This window comes from Anolis carolinensis, chromosome 1 (genome assembly GCF_035594765.1).
Source record: "Anolis carolinensis isolate JA03-04 chromosome 1, rAnoCar3.1.pri, whole genome shotgun sequence".
In the NCBI taxonomy this organism is placed as follows: domain Eukaryota; kingdom Metazoa; phylum Chordata; class Lepidosauria; order Squamata; family Dactyloidae; genus Anolis; species Anolis carolinensis.
Window position 1 is genome coordinate 315,677,858 of NC_085841.1, and position 24,767 is coordinate 315,702,624.

The following is a 24,767-nucleotide window of genomic DNA, read 5'->3' on the forward strand; positions in this document are numbered from 1 at the left end:
TGCAGTCATGCCGGCCACATGACCTTGGAGGTGTCTAAAGGACAATGCTGGCTCTTCGGCTTAGAACTCGAGATGAGCACCAACCCCCAGAGTCAGACATGACTGGACTTAACGTCAAGGGAAACATTTACCTTACTTTAACTTCTATCTATTTTGTCTTCTGGGCTTGGTCCCCATGTAAGCCGCTCCGAGTCCCTTCAGGGAAATAGAGGCGGGTTATAAAAATTAAATTATTATTATTAATTGTGTAATAAAATTATATTTCTGTATCCTTTATGCTGCGACTTGCAGCATAAAGGATACTGAATCAATTACAATAGAGTCTCACTTAATCTTTGCTTATCCAATGTTCTGTATTATCCAATGCAGTCTGCCTCCTGCCTGGATCCACAGCTATAGATATAGATACACACACACACACACACACACACACATATATAATTTCTACTTGAAGCAGCCAACAAAATGCAGTGAAATGCCGCATATAGATAATACATAAATCTGAAACGATAAAAACCATAGAATTACAACCACACACACACATAATTACGATGTAAAACATTAAACATGTAAAACATTAATAAAATGTGGTCATAGCTGTGGATAAAAACAAGTTGTTTCAATTGACATAGCCCAGTGCCAACATGATGCCCACAGTAAGTCTTCGGACTAATCCTTAAAAACCTATGTAAGATCAAAGGCTGGCTTAAAAAGCCATGTTTTTAAGCTGTTTCTCTAGACAGCAATTCTATCTTTACAGTATTTGTAGTCAATTTTTTTTAGTAGTCACTGTTTTTGTAGTCAATGTTTTTAATACATTGCAAAGTTTCGGTGCTAAATTCATAAATGCAGTAATTACTACATAACGTTACCATGTATTGAACTGCTTTTTCGTTGTAAAACATGTTTTGGTGCTTAATTTGTAAAATCATAATGTAATTTGGCGTTTAATAGGCTTTTCCTTTATCTCTCCTTATTATTCAACATTTTTTGCTTATCCAACGTTCTGCTGGCTCATTTATATTGGATAAGCGAGACTCTACTGTATAATTTTTATTTTAAAAATCGGGGTTTGGGGTTACACAAAATCCCCACTTTATTGATGTGCCCTGCGAATTGAACTCATTTACTGCCCCTTCTGAATTTCCCTATGAGAGTATCCGCTAGGTGTTTTGGACTTCAGCTCCCGGACTTCTTTACTATTGGCCAAAATGGCTGGGTCTTCTAGCTGTTGAATTCCCAGACACTTGGAAATGGAAGGTCTTTAGGAAGCAGCTGAAGTCCTGGCTGTGGGACCAAGCATTTGGCCCATCCTAAGATATGAGTTGATATGACCTGATGAATTCTGTGAATTATTATTTAGTCGAACACAGACTGGCTCTGACTTTGGCTCGAAACTTCCCCTCTTGTAAATGTCATATGGTTTTAATTGGTTTAATTTGATTTGGATATTGGCTTTTATTTGTGTTTTATGTTTGGTATTGTCTACATCAGGGGTCCCCAAACTTTTTAAAGAGGGGGCCAGTTCACGGTCACTCAGATCGTTGGAGGGCCGGACTATAGTTGAAAAAAACAAACAAACTATAAACAAATTCCTATGCACACCTCACATCTCTTATTTTGAAGTTTAAAAAACCCAAACGGGAACAAATACAGCCTCAATGTTAATAACAATCATAATCATAATAAAAATAATAAAGAAGGTTAGAAGAGACCCCTTGGGCCATTTAGTCCAACCCCCTTCTACCTTTGTGCACCAAAAGCACAAGCAAAGCACCCCTGACAGATGGCCACCCAGCCTCAATGTTGTTAATAATAATAATAATAATAATAATAATAATAATAATAATAATAATAATACATCACACAGCCCTAAACGCTTGGGAACTTGTGATTTTATGATACAAAATCCAGCATATATATCTTGTTTGCTTGTTTGCATATAAACTGTGTCTTTGTGTCAATAATAATAATAATAATAATAATATTAATAAAGAGGATTGGAAGAGACCTCTTGCGCCATTTAGTCCAGCCCCTTTCTGCCTTTTTGCACCAAAAGCACTAGCAAAGCACCCCCCTTGATAATTAATTATTAATTAAATACTAACTCAAATACGATTATAAACAAGAAAAACTCTGGAAGGCACGCACTGGGGGAGGGAGGGGCTGGGGGCCGGATAAATGGCTTCAATGGGCCGCATGTGGCCCCCGGGCCTTAGTTTGGGGACCCCTGATCCAGAGTATCTGCATTGAACTGGATTATATGGCAGTGTAGACTCATATAATCCAAGTCAAAGCAGATAATGTGGATTATGCAACTGATTAACAGTACAGTATTTCTGTTGCACTTTATTCCAGTCCTTCAGTTGGAAATACACTAGAGCAGGGGTCCTCAAACTTTTGAAGCAGAGGGCCGGTCCACAATCCTTCAGACTGTTGTGGGGCCAAATTATCATTTGAAAAAAAAATACAAATTCCTATGCATACTGCACATGTCTTATTTGTAGTGAAACAAAAACAACATCAACAACGAAAGAACAATACAATATTTAAAAATGAAAACAATTTTAACCAACATAAACCTATCAGGATTTCAATGGAAAGTGTGGGCCTGCTACTGGCCAATGAAATAGTCAAGTTAATTAGGATTGTTGTTGTGTGACTTCAAGTCATTTCAAACTTTGGCGGAGCCTAAGTCTAAAATTAATCATTTATTTACTTCATTTATTTACTTCATTTATATCCCACCCTTCTCACCCTGAAGGGGACTCAGAGCAGCTGTATGTACATACAATATATTATATTATTAGCATAGCACAATATTAGCATTATATAACTCTATATTGAACAATACCACTATACTATTATATGTTATATAATATATAACATATAATTAATATTATTATATGGTATTACTATTAGTATTATATTGTATGACATAATATTATTATCAATATTATATGTATATACAATATATTATATTATTAAAACTAATACAAAAATATTATATTATAAAACTGAGGACGGGGGCCAGGTAAATGACCTTGGAGGGCCGCATCTGGCCCCCGGGCCTTAGTTTAGGGACCCCTGGTCTACATATTGTATTATATGTGGCATTTATTCTGCCATTGTGTAAGACTGCACTGGGTCCCCCTGCAGGAGAAGAGCAGTATATAAAATAAATAAATAAATAAATAAGGTTGAGAATCACTGCTTTAGACACACAAACTAAAGATTTCATTAGACAAGTAGTTCTCAACCTGTGGGTCCCCAGATGTTTTGACCTTCAACTCGCACAAATCCTAACAGCTGGTCAACTAGCTGGGAATTCTGGGAGTTGCAGGCCAAAACACCTGGGGACCCACAAGTTGAGAACCACTGCATTAGACAAACCCCTTTAGAAGATCGGAAAGTTATATTCAGGGTCCCAAGTCTCATATGAGCTAATATAGAAACTGTATTTTTAAACTATTTAGAACAAGCATGGGCAAACTTGGGCCATCCAGGTGTTTTGGACTTCAACTCCCAACATTCCTAACAGCCTCAGGCCCTTTCCTGAGGCTGTTAGGAATGCTGGGAGTTGAAGTCCAAACCACCGGGGGGGGGGGGGCGGGGTCAGGTTTGCCTACATCTCTTCTGGAGAGAGAACTAGTACTTGAGGAGGGAGAGAGCCTCCTGATTTGCCCAACTCTGTTGCACTGTCACCGCTTACTTCCGCCCTGAGAAGAACGTTTAAAAGGGCGTCAACGAGCACCCGGAAGTGGGAGACGCGAAAGCCTAAGTGTATCGCGTACGCTGATCACGTGACACGGGAGCAACACAGTGCGCATGCGCGTCAGTGCTGTTGGGCCTGCTTGCCTTCCTTCCGCTCAGCTTCTCGGCCGGCACCTCACGCAGCGGCTGTAATGGCGGCCGGGCCCGGCGTTGAGGCGAAGGCGCTGCTGTTCCTGGCTTGCCTCGCCGTCTCCGGCTGCTGGGCTTCGGAGGCGACCGGCGGAGGCAGCGGGGAACCTCCCGTCGCCGGCGAGCGGTTCAAGATCGAGGGCCGGGCGGTGGTGCCCGGGGTGAAGCCCCAGGACTGGGTGGCGGGGGCCCGGGTGCTCGTGGACGGTGAGGAGCACGTCGGCTTCCTCAAGTGAGTGCTCTGGGAAGGGACTGGCCTCCCTGCCTACATCTTCCCTTCCTTCAGAGACGTTTGACGGCCTTACCTTCCCTAAGGCCGCGTACAATTGATGCGATTCCGCACCACTTTCACTGCCATGGCTCAATGCTGTAGAGTCGTGGGAGTTAGTTGTAGTTTGGAGAGGCGCCAGCACTCTTTGGCAGAGGAGGCTAGAGGACTTGTAAAACAACTCCTAAGATGATGATGATGATAATGATAATAATAGGGTTGTTGTGAGTCTTTCGGGCTGTATGGCCATATTCCAGGAGCTTTCTCTCCTGACGTTTTGCCCACATCTGTGGCAGACATCCTCACAACCTCTGAGGATGCCTGCCACAGATGTGGGCGAAACATCAGGAGAGAAAGCTTCTTGAACATGACCATACAGCCCAAAAGACTCACAGCAACTCAATAATAGTTTTATTTCTGCACGTCTCTCCTCACGGCTCGGGATGGGTTACAAAACAATTCAGATACATTAATTACAACATTCACATTGGCCTCCAACAGACAAAGAGTTTTTTTCTCCCACCCTGGAACTTCCACAGATATATAAACCTCCCTTGCTTAGTTTCCAATATAACACACAACCTCTGAGGATGCCTGCCATAGATATGGTCAAAACATCAGGAGATAATGTCTCTGGAACATGGCCATACAGCCCGGAAAACTTACAACAACCCAGTGATTCTGACCATGAAGGCCTTTGACAACAAATTCAAATTCAGAAGCACAGCAAAAACACTACAAATACTCACACTAAAACATACCTCCATAAAAGTTACACACCAAAATGTATCTCTACAAAATACATACTAAAACACACAAAACAGAGCTCAAACAAAGGATAGTGCATTGCTGTGAGTTTCGGGGCTGTATGGCCATGTTCCAGAAGCATTCTCTCCTGGTGTTTCACCCACATCTATGGCAGGCATCCTCAGAGGTCTGTTGGAAGTTAGGCAAGTGGGTTTTATATATCTGTGGAATGTCCAGGGTGGGAGAAAGAGTGCTTGTCTGCTTAGGGCAAGTATGAATGTTGCAATTCACCACCTTGATTAGCATTGAATGGCCTTGCAGCGTCAAAGCCTAGATGCTTCCTGCCTGAGAAAATATTTTGTTGGGAGGTGTTAGCTGGCCCTGATTGTTTACTGTCTAGAATTCCTCTGTTTTCTGAATGCTCAGAAAACAGAGGAAATCCAGAGAGGAAACAATCAGCACTCAGAAAACAGAGGACACTTAAAATTCATGTTTAAAGACTGTTTGGGTAGGCCTCCCGAAGAGATAGGTCTTTACATGGTTTTAAAATTCTGACAGCTCATTTAGCTGTCGGAGTTCTTCCGGCAGGTCGTTCCACAGTTGTGGAGTGGCCGATGAAAAAGTCCTCTGGGTGGTTGTTGCCAGTCGAATTCTGGCAGGCTGGAGTAGCCATCTCCCAGAGGACTTAAGTGTGTGGGGAGGATCGTATGGGGAAAGGTGATCCTTCAGGTAACCTGGACTCAAACCATGGGCTTTAGAGGCCAAACCCAACACTTTATACTTTGCCCGGAAGCTAATTGGCAGCCAATGGGTCAACCTTACGATAGGTGTCATATGTTCACTCCTAGATGTTCCTGTAATCAATCTGGCTGCTGTATTTTAGCTAGTTACAAGGGTAGCCCAATGTAAAGCGCATTACAGAAGTCCAACCTTGAGGTTATCAGTGCGTGCACTACCATCTTCAGGTCCTCCAAATCTAGGAAAAGGCGCAACTGGCGTATCAGCCGAAACTGATAGCAAGCACTCCTGACTGTTGCATCTACCTGGGCTGACATTTGGAGAGTAAGATGTCACAGCACTGAGACATGGTGCTGTGTTAAACTGCATTCATTCTACAGAATTTTCTAAACATTTCATATTGGTGACACACTTTTAGACAATGCATCATTTTGTGACACAAAATTTAGTTTTACTCGCAAAGTGGATGTTAAACCTGGCATGGGCAAACTTTGGCCCATGCCTGGGTTAAATCTACCCCTTTTAGGAGATGCAGACACATACATTGTAATAACAAAATGAAAAGGAACACAGAATACCTCATGAAAACCTTTCATTTATATTTTTAATATATAGATTTTTAAAGATAGTAATGTATGGTTTCCAAGATTTTAGTCATTTCTCATTACACTCACATAACACACTTTCACCCTGTTGCTAAACTAACCTTTCTTTCTTTAGAGAAATGCTAAGGTTACATGTTTTGTTTTCTGAAAGACTTGGTCTGATGAGTTTCGAGAAGATAAATGTTGGAAGTGCAGCAACACTAAGCAACAAAGAGTCAGTAATACTTCAGAGTGCAGTCATAATAGGGTTTGATATAATGAACCAAATCTCCTCTCTGTAGGGGTACATCTGCACTGTAGAAATATTGCAATTTGACACCACTTTTACTGTCATGGCTCAATGCTGTGGAATCCTGGGATTTGTGGTTTGGTGAGGCACCAGCACTCTTTGGGAGAGCAGGCTGAAGGTCTTGTAAATCCCATGATTCCATAGCACTAAGCCATGACAGTTAAAATGGTATCAAACTACATTGATTTTGTAGTATAGATGGGCCCTTGTGGAAAAAGGGAAGAAAAACTGACCCAAGACTAATTAATTTGCCATTTTATATCCTATGTTTTAGGATTAGCACCAATTTTGTGCACCTTATCCACAGTTTTTCTTGATACAAAGTGTGTGGGCCATGGTTAGAAATTCCTAATTAAGGCTGGGAAGTTACCAATGGATTAGAGCAGTGGTTTGCAATCTTTGGTCCTCTAGGTGTTTTGGACTTCAACTCCCAGAATTCTTGACTATTGACCAAAAAAGATGGGCCTTTTAGGTGTTGAAATTCCAGACACTTTGGAAACCAAAGCTGGAAACCACTGGCACAAACTAAAGGTTTTAGAGGAACCCCATTGAAAGATCGAAAGTTATTTAGGGTACTAATCTGAACTAGATTCTGCGGAAGAGCTGTGAAAGGACTGAGGAAAAGAGAGGGGTGAAGAAATTAGTATTAGTTACATCACAGAGGGGTCAGGATAGGTAGACGTAGGGTACATCTATTTTACACTGTAGAATTAATGCAGTTTGACAATATTTTAACGGCCATGGCTCAGTGCTGTGGAATCATAGTTGCAGTTTTACAAGGTCTTTAGCCTTCTCTGCCAAAGAGTGTTGATACTGCACCACATTACAACACCCATAATTCCTTGACATTGGAACATGCCATTAAAATCGTATAAAACTGCATTCTTTCTATAGTGTAAATGCTCAAACTGTCAAATGCTATTGTTGCTGCCCTCAGGAGCATTTTTAAATCTTTGTTGCACTACCAAAATTTATTTCCTGGAAACTTACCAGGGAGTGCCACGCTTATGTTGACATGGTCAATATCAACACTTCAAGAAGTACCTGGTATTGGATGGCAAATAGTGTCATTGTGATAGATAGACAGAGAGACAGACAGACAGAGAGAAAAGAAGGTAAAATACAGTGAAGGTGACAATTCTTTCGTTTACACTTGCAGCATTTTAAAAATAGTCTGTAGAGAGCTAGTTTTTGAGCCTTCAACAGAAGTTCTTGCACAGTACACAGTTAATAGAACTGTGATTCCATTTAACTATGTCTTCTCCCTATGTGTGCATCTACACATTTCTTTTAACCAGTACAGCAGCATCCTATGGAATCATGAGGATTAGTGTTCCATGGCTCTAGAGTTCTCTGGCTAAGAATTCTAAATGTTGTTTCTCTAAAGTGCAAATTAGTGTATTGTGTGATCATTGGACTATGGCCACGATTCAAATCCCCATTTGACCATGGAAACTCAATGACTGACCTTGGAGAACTCACACACTCTTGACCTTAGAAAAATATTATGATAGGATTACCATAAGTCAAAAGTCAAGACACACAACAGCAATAGAACTACAATACTCTTGCTCCCATAAGATGTCATCACAATTATAGTGGAATCATAGTACTATAATCATATAGTGTAAAATACTCTAGAATAATAACCAGCCAGAAGAAAAATGCAATTCGTGTTGGTTGCCCTATGCTAGATCTACATTGTTCTATATCCCAGAATCTGATCCTAGTTTATCTGGTTATCTAATATAGTACAGTTCAAGCAGATAATCTGGGGTCAGATTCTGGGATATAGGGCAGTGTAGATCCAGCCCTAGTTAGAATTCATAACATTGCCAATGTTATTCATTTGTTGCGTAGATTCCAAACAACTGTTCTCAAGGGTGTGCCATTTTTCAAACTCTCCCATGTCTTGCCTCTCATAACTTATTGATTAGTTCAGTTTTCAGTTTGTCTCTCCATTGTTGGTATTTTCTATATTTCTGCACTATGGCTCATGACATTGGATAAATGTACAGAGTGCCTCAAACATTGTTTATCTTTGGAGCTATGTATGTATAGTGTACACATATTACAGCTGCATCAAAATGTGGGGTTTATTTATTGTTTTCTGTAGTCTGAAATGTGTGAGAAAGTTGAAGTACACATTATAACCACGTTACAGTATATTCTAACTTCTAATATTTTCCTTGGTGACAAAAGAATTAGAATTGGATCAAAGATGGTTGGATGCAGATAGATAGATATGATATGATATAGAAGATATATGTGGTGGCAGAGTGTGTTAAAGCGCTGAGCTGCTGAACTTGCGGACCAAAAGGTGCCAGGTTCAAATCCCGGGAATGGAATGAGCGTCTGCTGTTAGCCCCAGCTCCTACCAACCTAGCAGTTCGAAAACATGCAAATGTGAGTAGATCAATAGGTACCGCTCCAGCAGGAAGGTAATGGCGCTCCATGCAATCATGCCGGCCACATGACCTTGGAGGTGTCTACAGACAACGCCGGCTCTTCAGCTTAGAAATGGAGATGAGCACCAACCCCCAGAGTCGGTCACGACTGGACTGAATGTCAGGGAAAAACCTTTACCTTTATTAATCACAGAACCTGAATCTGTTTTATTCCTGTAATAGCTAGTGTTGTTTTGGAGTGCAAGTTTTTGCTGGTGTCCAGCAGTGAATTGATAGCATCTGTTACATTAAAGGCAACCAGTCTCAGAATCTTATGTTGTGATAATTTGTCAAACTACAGAGATTTCTGTGGGAGACAAAAGATGTAATGCACACACACAAACTCCTTGGTTTCAGCTTCAATTCTTTGCAATTCAAATATTCTCCCTCTCCTGTTTCATTGTGCTTTTTTAAAAAAACCAAAAAAAAAAACAAACAGAAATGTTATCAAGTAAACTATTGCCAAAATTCTAATATTATTGACCTGGATTAGAGAGCCATTTAGTGTGATCCAGTAGAGCTTTGCTATGTTACAGTATCTAAAACCGTCTTCTGTGGTGACATTAAGACTGAATTTGTTCTTACTTTATCAGGACAGATGGAAGCTTTGTGGTTCATGATATTCCTTCTGGGTCTTATGTGGTTGAGGTTATATCGCCAGCATATAAATTTGAACCAGTACGAGTGGATATCACTTCAAAAGGGAAAATGAGGTGAGATTTTTCTAAATTAAATGTTAAATCATATGGATATGGCCTGTACGATACAGTACCAAGAATACAGGAACAATTGTTCAGCAAGTCCTTGCACATTTATCGTTCACCATTGGATGCTACATGTCCCTTACAGTTTGCCTCCCACTTCAAGGAAAACATAATTATGCAGAAAATTATAATATGCAATACTTAACCTTATTATAAGGAGCTTAACATAATATAGCTTTTAAACTAACTGTTCATGAATTTTGGCTATTGGATTAGTCCTACTCAATGATCTTTATTTCTCTGGACTTCTCTCTATACCCTGCCTGTAATACTTGCACACTAGATTAAAATTGATTAGATTCTATTTTTTAAAAGAAGGTTTGGTTCAGGAAATTTTTAGAAAGCAGTTTTGACGAGAAGATGCATGTTTTATCTGTATGAATTAATGCAAACTTGTTTTCCCTTTGAGAATATTTCTTGAATGATCCCTACTATTTTACAGCTACTAAGATGTCCTGTAATAACTTTTCCTGTGAAGTTAACCCTCTTTCTCTTCAGAGAGTAATGAAGAGGAGGATAGATTGTTATATATATTGGATTGATAAATTTGAAAAAAAAACTTCTGCCAACTACTGAGGGAATTTTAATGAAACATTTTATTAAAAATGATACCATATGACATTTGGTTAGAAGTCCCTCCAGTAAATATGTATAAAGTTATTTTGCCATCCGTTTTGTCAGACTTTTATAGAAGTATTGTAAAGAGAAGTCTTCATTCATTTAAAAATCTTTGTTTAAATAATTTAAAAGCCATCTGCCTGAATTCATCTAAATTACAATGTAATTCTAATGGATCATAGAATGTTTTTCATCCTATGTCTTATATTCTTATGGCAGAGAATATTTGCATAGTGATTGAAATATGCACAAAAAGACCTTGTCACATAAGGGCTTTTTGATTGTGTAATCTTGAATATGTAAGTGTTAAACTAGTGCTCATTTGTCACATCTGCAGTAAGCAGTATCATTTGATATGTTTTTCAAATCACTGGTTCAGTATACTGCAAAAAAGGGGTTTGTGTTACTGTTGCTTTTGAAGTTATATTGTTACAGGCAAAGCAAACCATTCTTTGTCCTCTTTCAAAACCATAACATTGTACCAAATAATCTAGTACAGCTGGGTTTATGTGCACATCTACTACAAAAATCACAGCAGTGAGCTGGCAATTATGCATGCATTCCACCACACAATTAGGGTTCTTAGGTCCTCATGATACAAGTACGTTCAGGATGTAATCCTAAATAGAATGCCCTGTGAGTATGAAGTGAGACGTACCGCTTAGTAAAAGTGCACAGGATTATTAAGCAGTTTAACTGTTCTTATGATTTCAGTTTAACTATAGATGTGGGTGGGCGGGGGGTGGTGGTGGTGGTATACATGGCTTTAGTGAAGAAATCGTATAAAATATTTTTGAATTTTTCTTCAGAGCAAGATTTGTAAATTACATCAAAACATCAGAAGTAGTCAAACTGCCATATCCTCTTCAAATGAAATCATCAGGACCACCTTCTTATTTCATAAAGAGAGAGTCTTGGGGATGGACAGACTTCTTAATGAACCCCATGGTATGTATGGGAGGAAGCATGTGGATTACATTTTTAAATTGCATTTCAAGAGAACTGTTTATAATAACAAAAGCTATTGAAAGGTGTGTGTGCTAATTATGTCATTTCTTGAGGGAGATAATGAATGTTTAAGCAACACTTGTTTTCAGGTAGCTATGTGCAGTGTAAAAACATCCCCGGAGAGATGGTTGCATCAGCTTAACTGAGATTTCTTATGCTACGGTCAGCTGGGAGAAACCAGAGTAGTTATAAAACTGTATAAACCGACAATACAATCCTATGTATATGTTCTCAGAAGTAAAGCCTACTAAGATTAGTTCCATGGTAAAGGTGGTTGGAATTGCAAGCTTTAACAGCAGAAAGAGTACCATTTACAGTTGATGCTGGGAGGAAGGAAGTTTGGCATGGAGAACATGAGGAAGAGTATGCGAAGTTGGGATCCTTGGAACTAATATATAGAAGTTGAACATGAAACTTAAGTCTGATGCTTCAGACAGATTTGGGACTTCATGGTTGCCTGAAAAACCATGGTTACTCTTGTTATTTCTCACCTTACATATTAAACTAGTAAACTACACTAACTTGCAGATAGGTACTTTCATTATTAATACGTCTTTAACACTACAGGATCCTTTCTTCACTTGCTCATCAATCTTTGTTGTATTGAAGACAGATAATTGTCTAATATTTTGAGGCATTTCAGATAAATATTAATTAGGTTACATAACTTTTAGGGCATTCACAAGAAAGGTTTTTAAACACACTCCTAGTTCTATCTCTGGTTATATTTGAATGATTACGGAATTGCACATCCTGTGTAAAATGGGGCCTAGATGAAATCAATATACAGTTCATAGAATCATAGAGAGGCCATTGAAGTCAGCAAATTTAAAGTACTATTCCATGTACAACATTCATTTTAACCATTATCTCCAGCTTTGTTGATATACAGCTATCTCCTCTCTATTTAACTACTGTACCTTGAGCAAAGTGGAGCCCATGCTACCAGAAGCATCCTGTTTCAGTATCAAAACAACATTTATCCCTGGGAATAGTTTTTAAATTATTATTTCTCTAAAATATTCTTCTCAAAAATTATGTTTGTTCATTCCAATTCTTGAAGACAGCTATCCCATCTGTCCTTATTACTTTCTTTTCAGGCTAAATACACTAAACTTTTTCAACCATTCAGTTTGGTCTCCATATCCCTGACCCTTGTTATCATCTAGATCAGTTTCTCAAACTTTGCTCCTCCAGATGTTTTGGACTTCAGCTCTCACAATTTCTAACAGCTGGTAAGCTGTCTGGGATTTCTGGGAGCTAAAGTCCAAAATGCCTGGTGGATCCGAGTTTGAGAAACACTGCTCTAAATACACTACAGATTGTTAGTGTCCTTATTGAGTACATTGCACTCAGATCTGGGCATATTATTCTGGTATGGAATTGCAAGTTTTGCTTTTATATGTTCCATAATCTGAGTAGTAATTTGAGAAATACATTGACTGTAGTTGAAATCCAGTCTGATGATCTCGTTTGGTGTTTACATTTCTGAGCTTTGGGATGCTTCAAGGTTTTGTACCTACCTATCCCTTTAAGCACCCTTGTTTGTTACTGAGGAGTATATAGCCTTAGTTCATTATAGTATCACTAAACAATGAAATGATCAATGAAAAGTTCCAGATTTATACCAATTAGTCATAATATATTGAATTGATGTTGACTACTGCAGTAGCTTTGAAAAGAGTGTACTTTTTTCTGCACATTAATTTAGGCTGCACAATTGTGTCCTGATCAGTCTACTAAAAGACAGGGTAACTTTGTCTTCTTGAATTTCTACTGTTTTAGGTCATGATGATGATCCTTCCATTATTGATCTTTGTACTGCTACCTAAAGTTGTCAATACAAGTGATCCTGATATGAGGCGGGTGAGTAAGCTAAATAGTACAGTATAATTAAAAATTGTATCTCAATAACACCTCTCTCCCCCTCTTCTCTCTTTCTCTCTCTCTCTCTCTCTCTCTCTCTCTCTCTCTCTCTCACACACACACACACACACACACACACACACACACACACACACAGAGTACTGATGTTTCCTTGGCTTCTAAGGCTGAGATACAGCTGCAAGCTAGAAAGATAAGACTTCAGTAATGTGTAATAATCCTAAACATGCTTTGGAAATTTAGGTTCTAAGATACTGTAAATAGAATAAATTATGTGTGCAGTATAAATGCTAATTTATTCAGTGTTTTATATTCAGCTAAGGTTAAAGTGGCAAGTTTGAAAGAACAGACAAGTTGTATTTGAAAGGAGCATGGTGCAGTTAAATCAGGCCAAGTGTAAAAAAGGCTGAATGAAACTGTTACACATGAGAGCATGTTGGCCCAACCTCTTTCTTTCAACACATCAGGAGTACAAAAAGGGATAACATGGACATGGGAAAAGGCTAATGTTACTTCATTTCATTGCTATTCTCTTCATATGGAGAGCAATAGCTTGAAATCCTTTCCAGAACCCTGAATGATCAAAGAATTTGACTCTCTGGAGAGACTGCATTTGGACTAGAGACTCTCCATTTCAGTTTTGTTCACCTGAAGAGAAAAATGTGTGAGGAGGTGGACAGTATTCTCTATCCTTAGCTATGTTTAACTGTGTTAATACCTCAGTGGAGTTGTCTATCCACAAAGCGAACTATAATTTGCTCCTGGTTGCATCCATATAGTAGTCATATGGGGATTCCTCAGCTTATCCCTTTATGCCTTTTGAAAAGTGACAGGGAACTGTGTCTAGCAGGCCAACTGGTGGGAGCAACAGCACTCTTGAAACACATTTAACTTCACATTTATTTGGATATCAGTAGTGCCCACTCCTGTCCATCGGCACGTATAGGAGGTGCCTAAAGATTAATTGTTGGTGATACTGGAGGTCAGCAGGATTCCTGTGGGAGATAATAATCCAAAAGACCAACTGTTGCTGTTGTTGTGTGCCTTCAAGTCAGTTCTGATTGTGATCCTAAGGCAGTGGTTCTCAACCTGTGGGTCCCCAGGTGTTTTGGGCTACAATTCCCAGAAATCGCAGCCAGTTTACCAACTGTTAGGATTTCTGGGAGTTAAAGGCTAAAACATCTGGGGACCCACAGGTTGAGAACCACTGCCCTAAGGAAAACCTACCACAGGGTTTTCTTAGCAAGATTTATTCTAAAGAGATTTGCCTTTACTCTCCTCTGAGGCCAAGAGAGTGCAACATGCCCAAGGGATTTTCATGGCTGAGTGGGTTCAAACTCCATAGGTCAGTGCTCAAACCACCACACTGGCTCCTAAAAATACCAACTTGGCATAAATAATGAAAGTGTGTTCGGACTGAATAGTGAGCATGCACGGTTTCTTTGGTTGTGAGCACCATGTTGTGATCATTATAACAAAGTATAATTGAGTCACCAGTGTTTCATTTAAATATTGTAACTAATCTTCGCTCATCAAAGAAAGATGTTAACAATTTCTTTCTATACTTTGTATGTGTTTGACAATTTCTGCCATTTTATATTGACTTCTATCTTCTGTTGTGATTTGAATAAGAACACATATCTTGGGTACTTTCTGCTCTGACAAATCCATGATAACTACAAGCTTTGAATATGATACTTACTGAATTATCCTAATTTATTGTCCTTTCACCATGCATTATGCTGAATAGCGGAAGGCTAGAACAAAATGGAGATTCAAGGTGTTTACTAAATCTTCTCTGTTAAGAAATGTTTTCTGTCTGTCTCTGGCTGCTGCTTTTGGGAGTTGAGTTATTTCCCTTTTTTCTGAGTTATCACTGTCTTCAGTAGTTCTTTACAGGTATCAGGCTATTTTCAAGTTATATCTATCAGTAGTATAGTCTGGATCTTGATATGTCTTTTGTACATTTGCCTATGAAAAAAACTCAGTCGACAAAAGGAGATATTAAATCTGAATATGCGTGCATATGATTGCATTGCAAATGTTTAATAAGGCCTAAAAGGTAGAAAATCAGCTGACTATAGGTTGACTGAATTGAGCAGCCTTTATTTGCTGAACCAACACATAGGTTGCTTTCTTGAGCCATATGCAGTATTTGAAAATAAATTGTATAGGCAAGATTGGATATAATTTTAAAATATTTTAAACAATAGAAAAAATTAAAGAAACTACTACATTGTGACATAAGTTGCAAATATGTCAATGAGATTTTGTTGGATTCTAGCTCCTATCATCTGTGTTAGGGGATGATAGAGATTTTTCCACCAGTTCTGTAAGAACATTTGGTGAGAGGGACATAGTTTACCTATCACTGTCATACAGAACCGGCTTTATGATATTTGCTGCTACTGTTAAGAATAAACAGTTTATTTTGCAAAATTAATCTCAAACTTTTGTCAAAATACAATTCCACTGTATTTAAAATAAGAGTTTTCACAACTTATGTTTACATTCAGTTAAATAGACTACAATATTGGATTTAAAATGGAAAGAAAATTTAACAATACATGTTAACTTGGTGTAGCAAACCTGTAAAGCTACTTTAAACAGAGTTTCTATGCTTAACTTGCTTTTAGATCTTTCTTTTTATATTTATACATATTGCAACAAATTTCTTGTGGAGTTATAGTCTAAGCTCTGGCTGTATAAAGGAGTCTGTAGTGTAGTGGGGGTGTATAATATAGAGCAGCTGCAAAATGGCCTGTCAGTTCATTAGGATTTGAAAATGTTTTTCACGTATGCTTTCTTCTCTTTCTTTTTCTATGTGTCTAGGAAATGGAACAGTCGATGAATATGTTAAACTCTAACCATGAGCTGCCTGATGTGTCAGAGTTCATGACAAGACTTTTCTCTTCGAAATCTTCTAGCAAGTCTAGTGGTGGTAGCAGTAAAGCAGGGAAAAGTGGTGCAGGAAAAAGGAGGTAGTTGTTTCTTCTCCTGGAACCACAATTTGCACAGCTCTGTTACGTGGTATCTGTACGTTCTGTGGAAGAACAAAAAGCCACTACTGTAACCTTAATCCAGTATGAAATTGGATATGATACAACTGTTGTGTGTGGTGTAGCTTTTTAACCTATTTAAATCTTGTTCTTTAAACACATGCATGAAGGGACATTGCTTCAGTTCTGTATCTCTGTAAGGTCAAAACAAATGAAGAGCTAACTCCTTTGTAGAGAATGACATTAAAAAAATTAAATTATGTGCAATATATTGATGATTCTTTTTAAAAATCACTGTAAAGTATTTGATTTTAAAAATAGAAAATGATCTTTAATAACTATGTATTGTTCTTTACTTGCATAGACTATATTTTCACGAATTTTCTTAATATACATCACTTAGGATTGCTTATAGAATTTGTTAGCAAGATCTTTGGTTTTATTACAATAATAGGATAGGATTTGCATTTCTGCATATGTTTAAGCTGTCAGCTTGTTCATTCTAGTTCTTAAATTCCCATGGCATCTTATTTGGAATAGTGAGGATTTCTTTTTTACTACTGGAGAAAGCCATATCTCAGTGAACCCCTCTATTTCTGTATAGACTTACTTCTGGATTCCTTCAAACTGTAAAATCTCTTGGCTGCCCTCTAGCATAAGTCTTTCAACAAAAGCTTTGTAAATAAAACTCTATTATTCCTTACCTTTTAGTCCAGCCTTGTGGTTGAAATATATTTGATACCACTTTACCACTTTATAAAAATCATACAACTGTAGATTCAGAAGGGACCCAAAAGTTTCAGCCTCCTGCTGATCCACAGGGCAAAATAGCTAAAAGTATCCTTGGTCTAAATAATTGTCTCCTGAGATAGAACTTTTCACTGTTGAACAAATCTTAACATAAGAAATACCTTCTTAATGCCTGGGCAGAATATCTTCTTGTAATTTGCTTCCATGTATTTAGATTTACACTTCAGAGTAGTAGAAAATATGTTTGTGTGAAAGCACGTTGAATATTAGAAGATGGTGAGAGCATCACCATGAAATCTTTGGTTTTTAAGCTATTCAGATCCTTCAACCATATCTCATTCAGCTTGGTTTTCAGATCCTTTGCTGTCTAACACAATCCTCCTTGCTCTGCTAGAGCTGGTAATGTGTGTGCAATGCACAAATAAACATTGTCATCCATGACTTAAAAGCCTCCAGTTTATAATGTCAGCTTTCATAGACAGGCAGATATGAAGCACAATCCAATCACAAGTGTCAACTAGAGTAGATTGTTTGTTCTACATCCCATAAATTCAATAGATATATTTTAGCTGGTACCGCTTCTTGAATTAACTCAGTGTAGGCCAGCAGTAGGCATCTCTCCCATAGATAAATATTTAACAATTACTCCCATTTAACTATGGCACCTTACAATTGATGGACATGATGAAGTTGCCGCCAGCAACATCTGTATAGGCACCTTTTCCTTAGGCCTTAGGTGAGCATACACCATTTTTGTTGTTGGTAAAGATGCTGGTGTCTCCCACCTTCAATGCTTCTTCAGCTACAATGGATGGCAAAACAACTCTTACAGATACTGTCTTGCTGAGTGTACCCCATATTGGAGGGATCACAGAAGTATTATAGAAAATCAGCTCTTACTTTAATCCAATTTCCTTTTTCAAGAAATTAATGAGGCTTCTGTCATTTGGGGTTGGAAGAATAATGTCATCATGGAAGAAGCATGATGGCATGCTTCTTCCACTGTTCCAATAGCCAGAATAGGGAAATTTACCATAGGGCTGCCAATTAGTTTTGGAGGAGAGGTTTTCCCTTAGCTCCTAGTTACATACTCTAGATAGAGGTACTGATCTTCAGATACAGTGCAGCCCCTATAACTGGCAACAAGTGAAATGGTGCATTGGTTTGTTTAAATTGTTTCAGCAATGCATATATCATTAAATAAATATTACAAAGGATGTGAACTTATCACCCAAAGAGGGGTAGATTTTTCTGTTTCTAAGGGTTTTTACTGTATTTTAGTCTAGAAGGAATAAGTTCTCTCTAAGATTCCCGACTTAGTAGAGGAAAAATTACTTCAGACATCTTTTACTGCATTCATCAAAGAAAGCAATTAGAGGAAGGGACAATTAATTGTCTGTGTGATATGTGGTAGGTGTCAGAGGCATCTTAAGATTAAAATATATTTGACTAGTAAACTGCTATATTTTGTAACTTAAATGTTGTGCGTGAAGTTACAAAAATGATGTTACAAAGTTGCAAATCTTAAATATTTTTTACTACAGTAGAGTCTCACTTATCCAACATAAACGGGCCGGCAGAATGTTGGATAAATGAATATGTTGGATAATAAGGAGGCGTTAAGGAAAAGCGTGGTTCCTTTCTTGATGAGAGTTAAAGTACAGTACTTACGTTGACCCATGGATAGGTTGGTCTAAGGTTTTTGTTTGATTTTATGACGAAAATTTCTAGACTGACACATGAGCATATACATAAAGAATACCACTCCTGGATCTTGCTTTCCCAGCATGATGTGCAAGTATTTGACAGTTTTTGTGCATACCTCCTATACCCTGCCGATGTCTTGTTGATAACATGTGGTCAATTGTATTGAAGGTCCCAGAAATTCATTCCACCAAATATCCTTTGTTTCCAAGCCGTGGTACTTGCCTGCCATCACATTCTTGCCTTAGTACTATGCCAGAGCTGGAGACTGGGAGAAATGATGTCATTTGTTTATATTATCCTGGAGCTAAGAGCTGCCCCCTTCAAATAATCTAGTATTTTTATCATAAAAAGATTAGATGCATTACTGGATTTTAAAGTGATAATAATCAGTTGATTTTGTTATAAACTCAACAATTTAGTCAAACTAATAACGGGATTTTAAAAGTTGCTTTCAGATTAACTTTACCCAAAACTCATGTCTGGGATATTTGTAAATGTCTTCTAGGGAAATGCAATTAGTGCTAGTCTTTAACAAGATGGGAAAGAATTAATTGAACAAATGCATCAACTGGAATGTTCTCATAAGACACAAATGGGAAAATACTCATATTCAAACATTAAGAGCAGCAAGGGAGAAGTTTAATATCTGAAACAGAAATCAAAGATATTTCAAAAAGCTATTAAGAGCCTCTTTAGCATGATCAAATAGATGGGAGAGCAGAAGAAGGTCAATGCAAAATAAATATGTCATTGATCAAGGCTAAGACTGACAAAAACAAGATGAGATTAAAACAATGGAAAATTGTTATACAGTAGATTCTCACTTATCCAACATAAACGGGCCAGCAGAATGTTGGATAAGCGAATATGTTGGATAATGAGGCATTAAGGAAAAGCCTATTAAACATCAAATTAGGTTATGATTTTACAAATTAAGCACCAAAACATCATGTTATACAACAAATTTGACAGAAAAAGTAGTTCAATACGCAGTAATGCTATGTAGTAATTACTGTATTTATGAATTTAGCACCAAAATATCACAATGTATTGAAAACATTGACTACAAAAATGTGTTGGATAATCCAGAACGTTGGATAAGCGAGTGTTGGATAAGTGAGACTCTACTGTACTTGCTAATGCTTTACCTAGTCTGTATTGATACAAGTCTTTTTGACTTAATGAAATTCCCTTGCTACCAAGTTCATACCAAGCAGTCCCTAGTTGCCAATTTTTAATTTTAAAACATGACACCTGACTAAATCTTAAAAAGGGATTCAACAGAGGGAACCAACTGCAGGAGTTTCCTGTTTACAGCATGGGTAGAAATCCTAGCAGCCTGTGAATATTTTGGACTACAGCTCCCATAATCCTTACCATTGGTCATACTGCTTGATGGGAGTTGTATACCAAAACGTCCAAAGAAACACCCCCTTCCCTCCGTTCTTGGATACTTAGTATTGGTAAGTCTGATAGACTGAGGTTTTTTAATTAATTTTTTTGTTTTAGGACATACACATACACAACATTTACAATTCTCACCACCACCATGAGGATTGTTTTCTTTTACATATTAATCCTTTTTGAAATGATTCTTCTAGGTTTACATACTTTACAACATTTGTATCCTATTTCTTATGGCCTGATCTCTAGACTTATTCATAATATGATTCTTGACCTGGTTCCATATTTCTTCAACTTCTTGTATTCTATTTTCATTACCTTTTGAATCATCTAATTTTACATCCATAATTTCGATTTCCATTTGATCCACCATATACTGATGCCATTTATTTACTGTCTACTTTGATTTGTCTTTTCATCCCAAGTGCATCGCTTGTGTGCACTCAATTATTGCTTCCTTTATTTCCTTGTAATTTCCCATTCCCTCTCTTTGTACTAAGACTGCAATTTCTTTTGTTATAACCCAATTGATTCCTAATATTTGATTTGACACATTTTGTATAGTCTGCTAGAAGTATTGTACCTGTTCACATTCCCAAATTATGTGCATAAACTGCCCTTTCCATGCCAGCACTGACTGCACCTCTTTTTATAATAGTACACTAATTGACAGGGTGTACGATACCACTTACCTAATATTTTCCTCCTCGTTTTCCTTACTTTTGTATTCCTTATTGTCCCTATTGTCTCTACCACTTGTCTCATATCTCGTTCTGTAATTTGTAATGCTATTTCCCACATACTTTTCAAGTCCCGTATTGTACATCCATTAGTCTCCATTAGCATTGCATGTATTTTACTGGCCTGTGCCTTATTTCCTTCCACCTTTTCTCTCATTTTTTAAAGGCAGTGTCTTCTCTTTTTACCATATTAATATTTTCTTTAATATTGAGGTATATACAAATTGCTCTTATCTGTGGCCAATTTTTTCTGTCCAAGCCATTCTGTTCTGCCTTACCCTTTCCTCTCTATAGTATAATTGTTCTATTCTGTCTGTTTCTTTTTCCTTCAATATTTGGATATTTCTATTCACATTTGATTCTTTCTCTTTATTAATTGACCATACTATTGACATTTCAGATTTTAAACTGCCTATTCTCCCTTACCACTTCTTCCACACTTGTTTGCATTGTTCTTTGCATTGGTTCTGTTAGTTTGTCAACAGGACTGGGTCTGTGATTGCATTACCTTATGGATGGAAAACCTGTGAAAGAAAATGTGTGTGTGAGCCATCCTCGCCTCCTTACTGAGTTGTCATGTTGTTCTGCCTTTTCCAACCCTGTCTGTCTTTGCTTCAGCACCGCTTATGGGAAATAACTATGCAGGAACAAACATGTGGTCGCCATTTCTTCATACAACAACTTGTAAAAAGTAGGCATGCCTCAAGAAAGATAATTAAGCAACCTGTCTGCTACAATTCCATGCCTTTCAAATGAAATCTTGTTGACTTAGACCAGTTCAGTTTTATCCGCACTCCTGGTGAAAGGAGACAGGATCCCAAACTCATGCGCATTTTCAGTTGTTTGTTTTCTGTCCAGAACATCAGAGTGACCCAGTATTTACTTAATATCTGATTAAAAACGGAAGAAAGATTGAGCCCCTTTATAGTGATCAAATAGATGAAGAACAGGAGCATAAAAAGAGGCCAGGAGCATTGGAAAGCAAAGCATGTTGTGTTACAGTATCTGATCTGTAGAGACAGATTCTGTTTCATGAATTATTATTTTCAAAAATGTTTATTTTAATATAACAAAAAAGTGTCTAGTAGTACCCTTAGATTAATACACTAAAATAATTAGTTGTAAAGGTCCCAGAAGGCTCCCAAATGTCACATATCAATGTGCATATAGTGATGCTTACAAGAGAGAAAAATATTTTCTAAGTAGCAGAAATTCATTGGAATGATCCCTACTAGAGTGGACCCATTGAATCAATTGTAAATGGTAATTCAAGAAGCTGATAAATCCAGTTGAATCAACACTTTTACTCTAGTAGGACTAATAATATGATTTAGGCTATTGTGCTCTTAAAAAAGAATTCATATCATCAGGGCAGAAACAATGGCCACAGTTGTATTATTTAGTATGGTTGTATTATTTTATTCATTTATATCCCGTCTTCCTTTCAACATTGAGATTCAAGGTGGCTAATAACATATTTAAAAACAATACCATAGAAATTAAAAACTATACAAAACTTCAATAAAAGTATACATTTATTTTATTTTAAAACAGTTAAACCATTTATAAAGTTAAAACAATAATTAAAAACATTAAACATTAATTAAAAGACTATGTAAGCCTTAAAACAGAGCAGTGTATCTTGAGGAGACCACCCCATTCAGTTTCTAATAGATTGGTGGTGCAAGAATGTTTTCATTTGCTATGCTCGAAGAGAACCTTAGGGAGGATATTTGAAAAATGGGACAGCCACCAAGAAGCTCCTCTGCTTTGTTATGAGCATGAGAAGGTGGTGAGAGGTACAGGCCTAAGATCATAGAGCTCTAGTAGGCTCATGGAAAGAGGATAGGTCCTTCAAATAACTTGGACCCAAGTTGTTATACTGTATGATTGACTGTGCTTTCTGCAAACATGCCAAATTAAAGATTCCCTTTTTTTAAGGACTTGCTTAGATTCCATTCATTCCTACAAATAATTATCTGTAATAATTTGAATGTAGCTGTCTTTATGTGGAGATAATTTTTCATTTAATTGCACATACAACTATGTACTGTGGAGCACTGGAGTCTAGAAATGGTATCATTTCTGCTCTGAGAGGAGGCAGGATTCAAAGTATGTTACATTATGTTCTTAGCAGGTATGGGGAATCTTAAGCTTTTCTTATCACCAAACAGCCCTATACTATCCCAGAAGTTGCTTGAAAGTCAGGCCCTCCAGAACACTTTTGAGATAGAAGAAGTTGTTTGCAGGTGAAAATCAATTATCTGCATCCTATAGTATAAGTATGCAGGCATGGGCGTCACTCAGTCTCAACCAGAGTTTTTTATTGTATTACCCTCTGTATTCACTGAAACATGGATCAAAGTCTGACGTGGGTGCTGATTGATTGATTGATTGTACCATTTTGTACTTTCCTCAGTACAAAGGACAGATCCCTTTCCAACGAGCTTGCAATCTAGCATTTAACCAAAGAAACTGAAGCAGGGAGAAATGGATGAAGAATTCTCAGTTCAGTTAAACAAGGTATATATAGTACCCTACAGCGTCCACATTTGCATGTTAAGCATTTGCACATTTGATTATTCTCAGTGTGCTGGTTTTGCCCCACACTCACTGCTGCTCTACATGCAACCAACCCCCAAGGTTTTCTCTAGCCGTATGTGGATCATTCGTGATTTTATTATCAACGTCTGCTGTAAATTGGCCACAGAATTGTGCTGGATGACCTAAAAGCACCTAGAGAAGTGCTCCCTTAATTATTTTTATATTCTGTTCTTCCACTTTTTCAAGGACCCTGCACCCCTAAGCCCTGCAAATGTAGAAGGGCTACTATAGCCCATTTGAGAATTAGTTTTCAGATAGGGTTTAACAACCATTTTATAGAAAAGCAGATGTTCTTGTTGTGTACCTTCAAATCATTTCTGATTTATGGTTCATAGGATTTTGTTAGCAAGATTTGTTCCAAGAAGGTTTGGCGTTGCCTTGGCAAAGAGAGTGTGACTTACCCAAGGTCACCCAGTAGGAATCTGGTCTCTAGTTGCCCAAAGTCCTAGTCCAACACTCAATGCTGGTCCTTGAACCTGCCATTTTGTAATGCTGTCCTATTCATTGAAATTGAAATAGAGTGGTAATATTTGTTTGTAATGGGTATTTTTTCTCAGGACCCATCTACATAGGCCAAATGAGAGTGGTCGGGGGGGGGGGGATAAATTGTCTTTGTGGGATCTACATGACACACCAAGCCAACTTGTTTTTTATGCTGGGCAAGGCCACTTAACACAGTCTTGCCTTGTGTTACCTAAGGTCAGGGAATGCTTTTCCAAACGTTGGCCATCTATAAACATTTGGTCTGGTTCTGATTCAGAATAGGCTATTAATGTTTACATGGCCATCCTGCTTTCCCCGGGCTTGGGCGGCCTGGAGACAAGGGATGGCACTTATAGCCACTCTTCTATCCCGTCCCCCCAGCACCAGCACCACCACTACCTTTCCTCCCTATCCTCTCTGAGTCACTGGCACTTTGGCATATATGAGCAATGGCACTAATCGACAACCAGGAACAGTTTCACACACCATGGATAGGACAAACAACTTCTGATGGAAATATATCATGTAATCACATTGTAGGACCTAAGCAATTTCTAGAGAGGATATACTTTGTCAGGCATGGGTAAATGAAACTGTTAATACTAGTCTTGTGGATACGGGGGGCCGTACTATACTAATTTTTGGTACTACAAAGCTCTTTGTTGCTTTTGCTGGAGCAGACAAACATAACTATCCCTCTAGGGCTCTTTGAAAGGAATGGAGGTCTAGCTATAGAAGCTGTTGGATTTGTCATTTCCCAGTGAAATCCCAAGTAAAGGTTTCTAAACAATTGATGGAAGAGAAGAAAA

General features: G+C 37.9%; 1 protein-coding gene across 1 annotated transcript; it reads left to right on the plus strand.

The window, feature by feature from the left end:
* The first annotated feature begins 3,804 nt into the window (after positions 1-3,804).
* emc7 (ER membrane protein complex subunit 7) lies at positions 3,805-16,973 on the plus strand. Its single transcript, XM_003214500.4, has 5 exons — positions 3,805-4,135; positions 9,591-9,710; positions 11,189-11,327; positions 13,173-13,253; positions 16,104-16,973. The coding sequence occupies exons 1-5, from the start codon at positions 3,906-3,908 to the stop codon at positions 16,254-16,256; spliced, it is 723 nt and encodes a 240-aa protein (XP_003214548.1). The 5' UTR covers positions 3,805-3,905; the 3' UTR covers positions 16,257-16,973.
* The last annotated feature ends 7,794 nt before the right edge of the window (positions 16,974-24,767 follow it).

Bases quoted from the DNA above. Each gene is read 5' to 3' on its own strand.
- emc7 (XM_003214500.4), top strand. From the start codon at position 3,906: ATGGCGGCCGGGCCCGGCGTTGAGGCGAAGGCGCTGCTGTTCCTGGCT. The intron at 9,711-11,188 runs GTGAGATTTTTC...ATTTTTCTTCAG, and splicing joins ACTTCAAAAGGGAAAATGAG to AGCAAGATTTGTAAATTACA. The intron at 13,254-16,103 runs GTGAGTAAGCTA...CTATGTGTCTAG, and splicing joins GTGATCCTGATATGAGGCGG to GAAATGGAACAGTCGATGAA.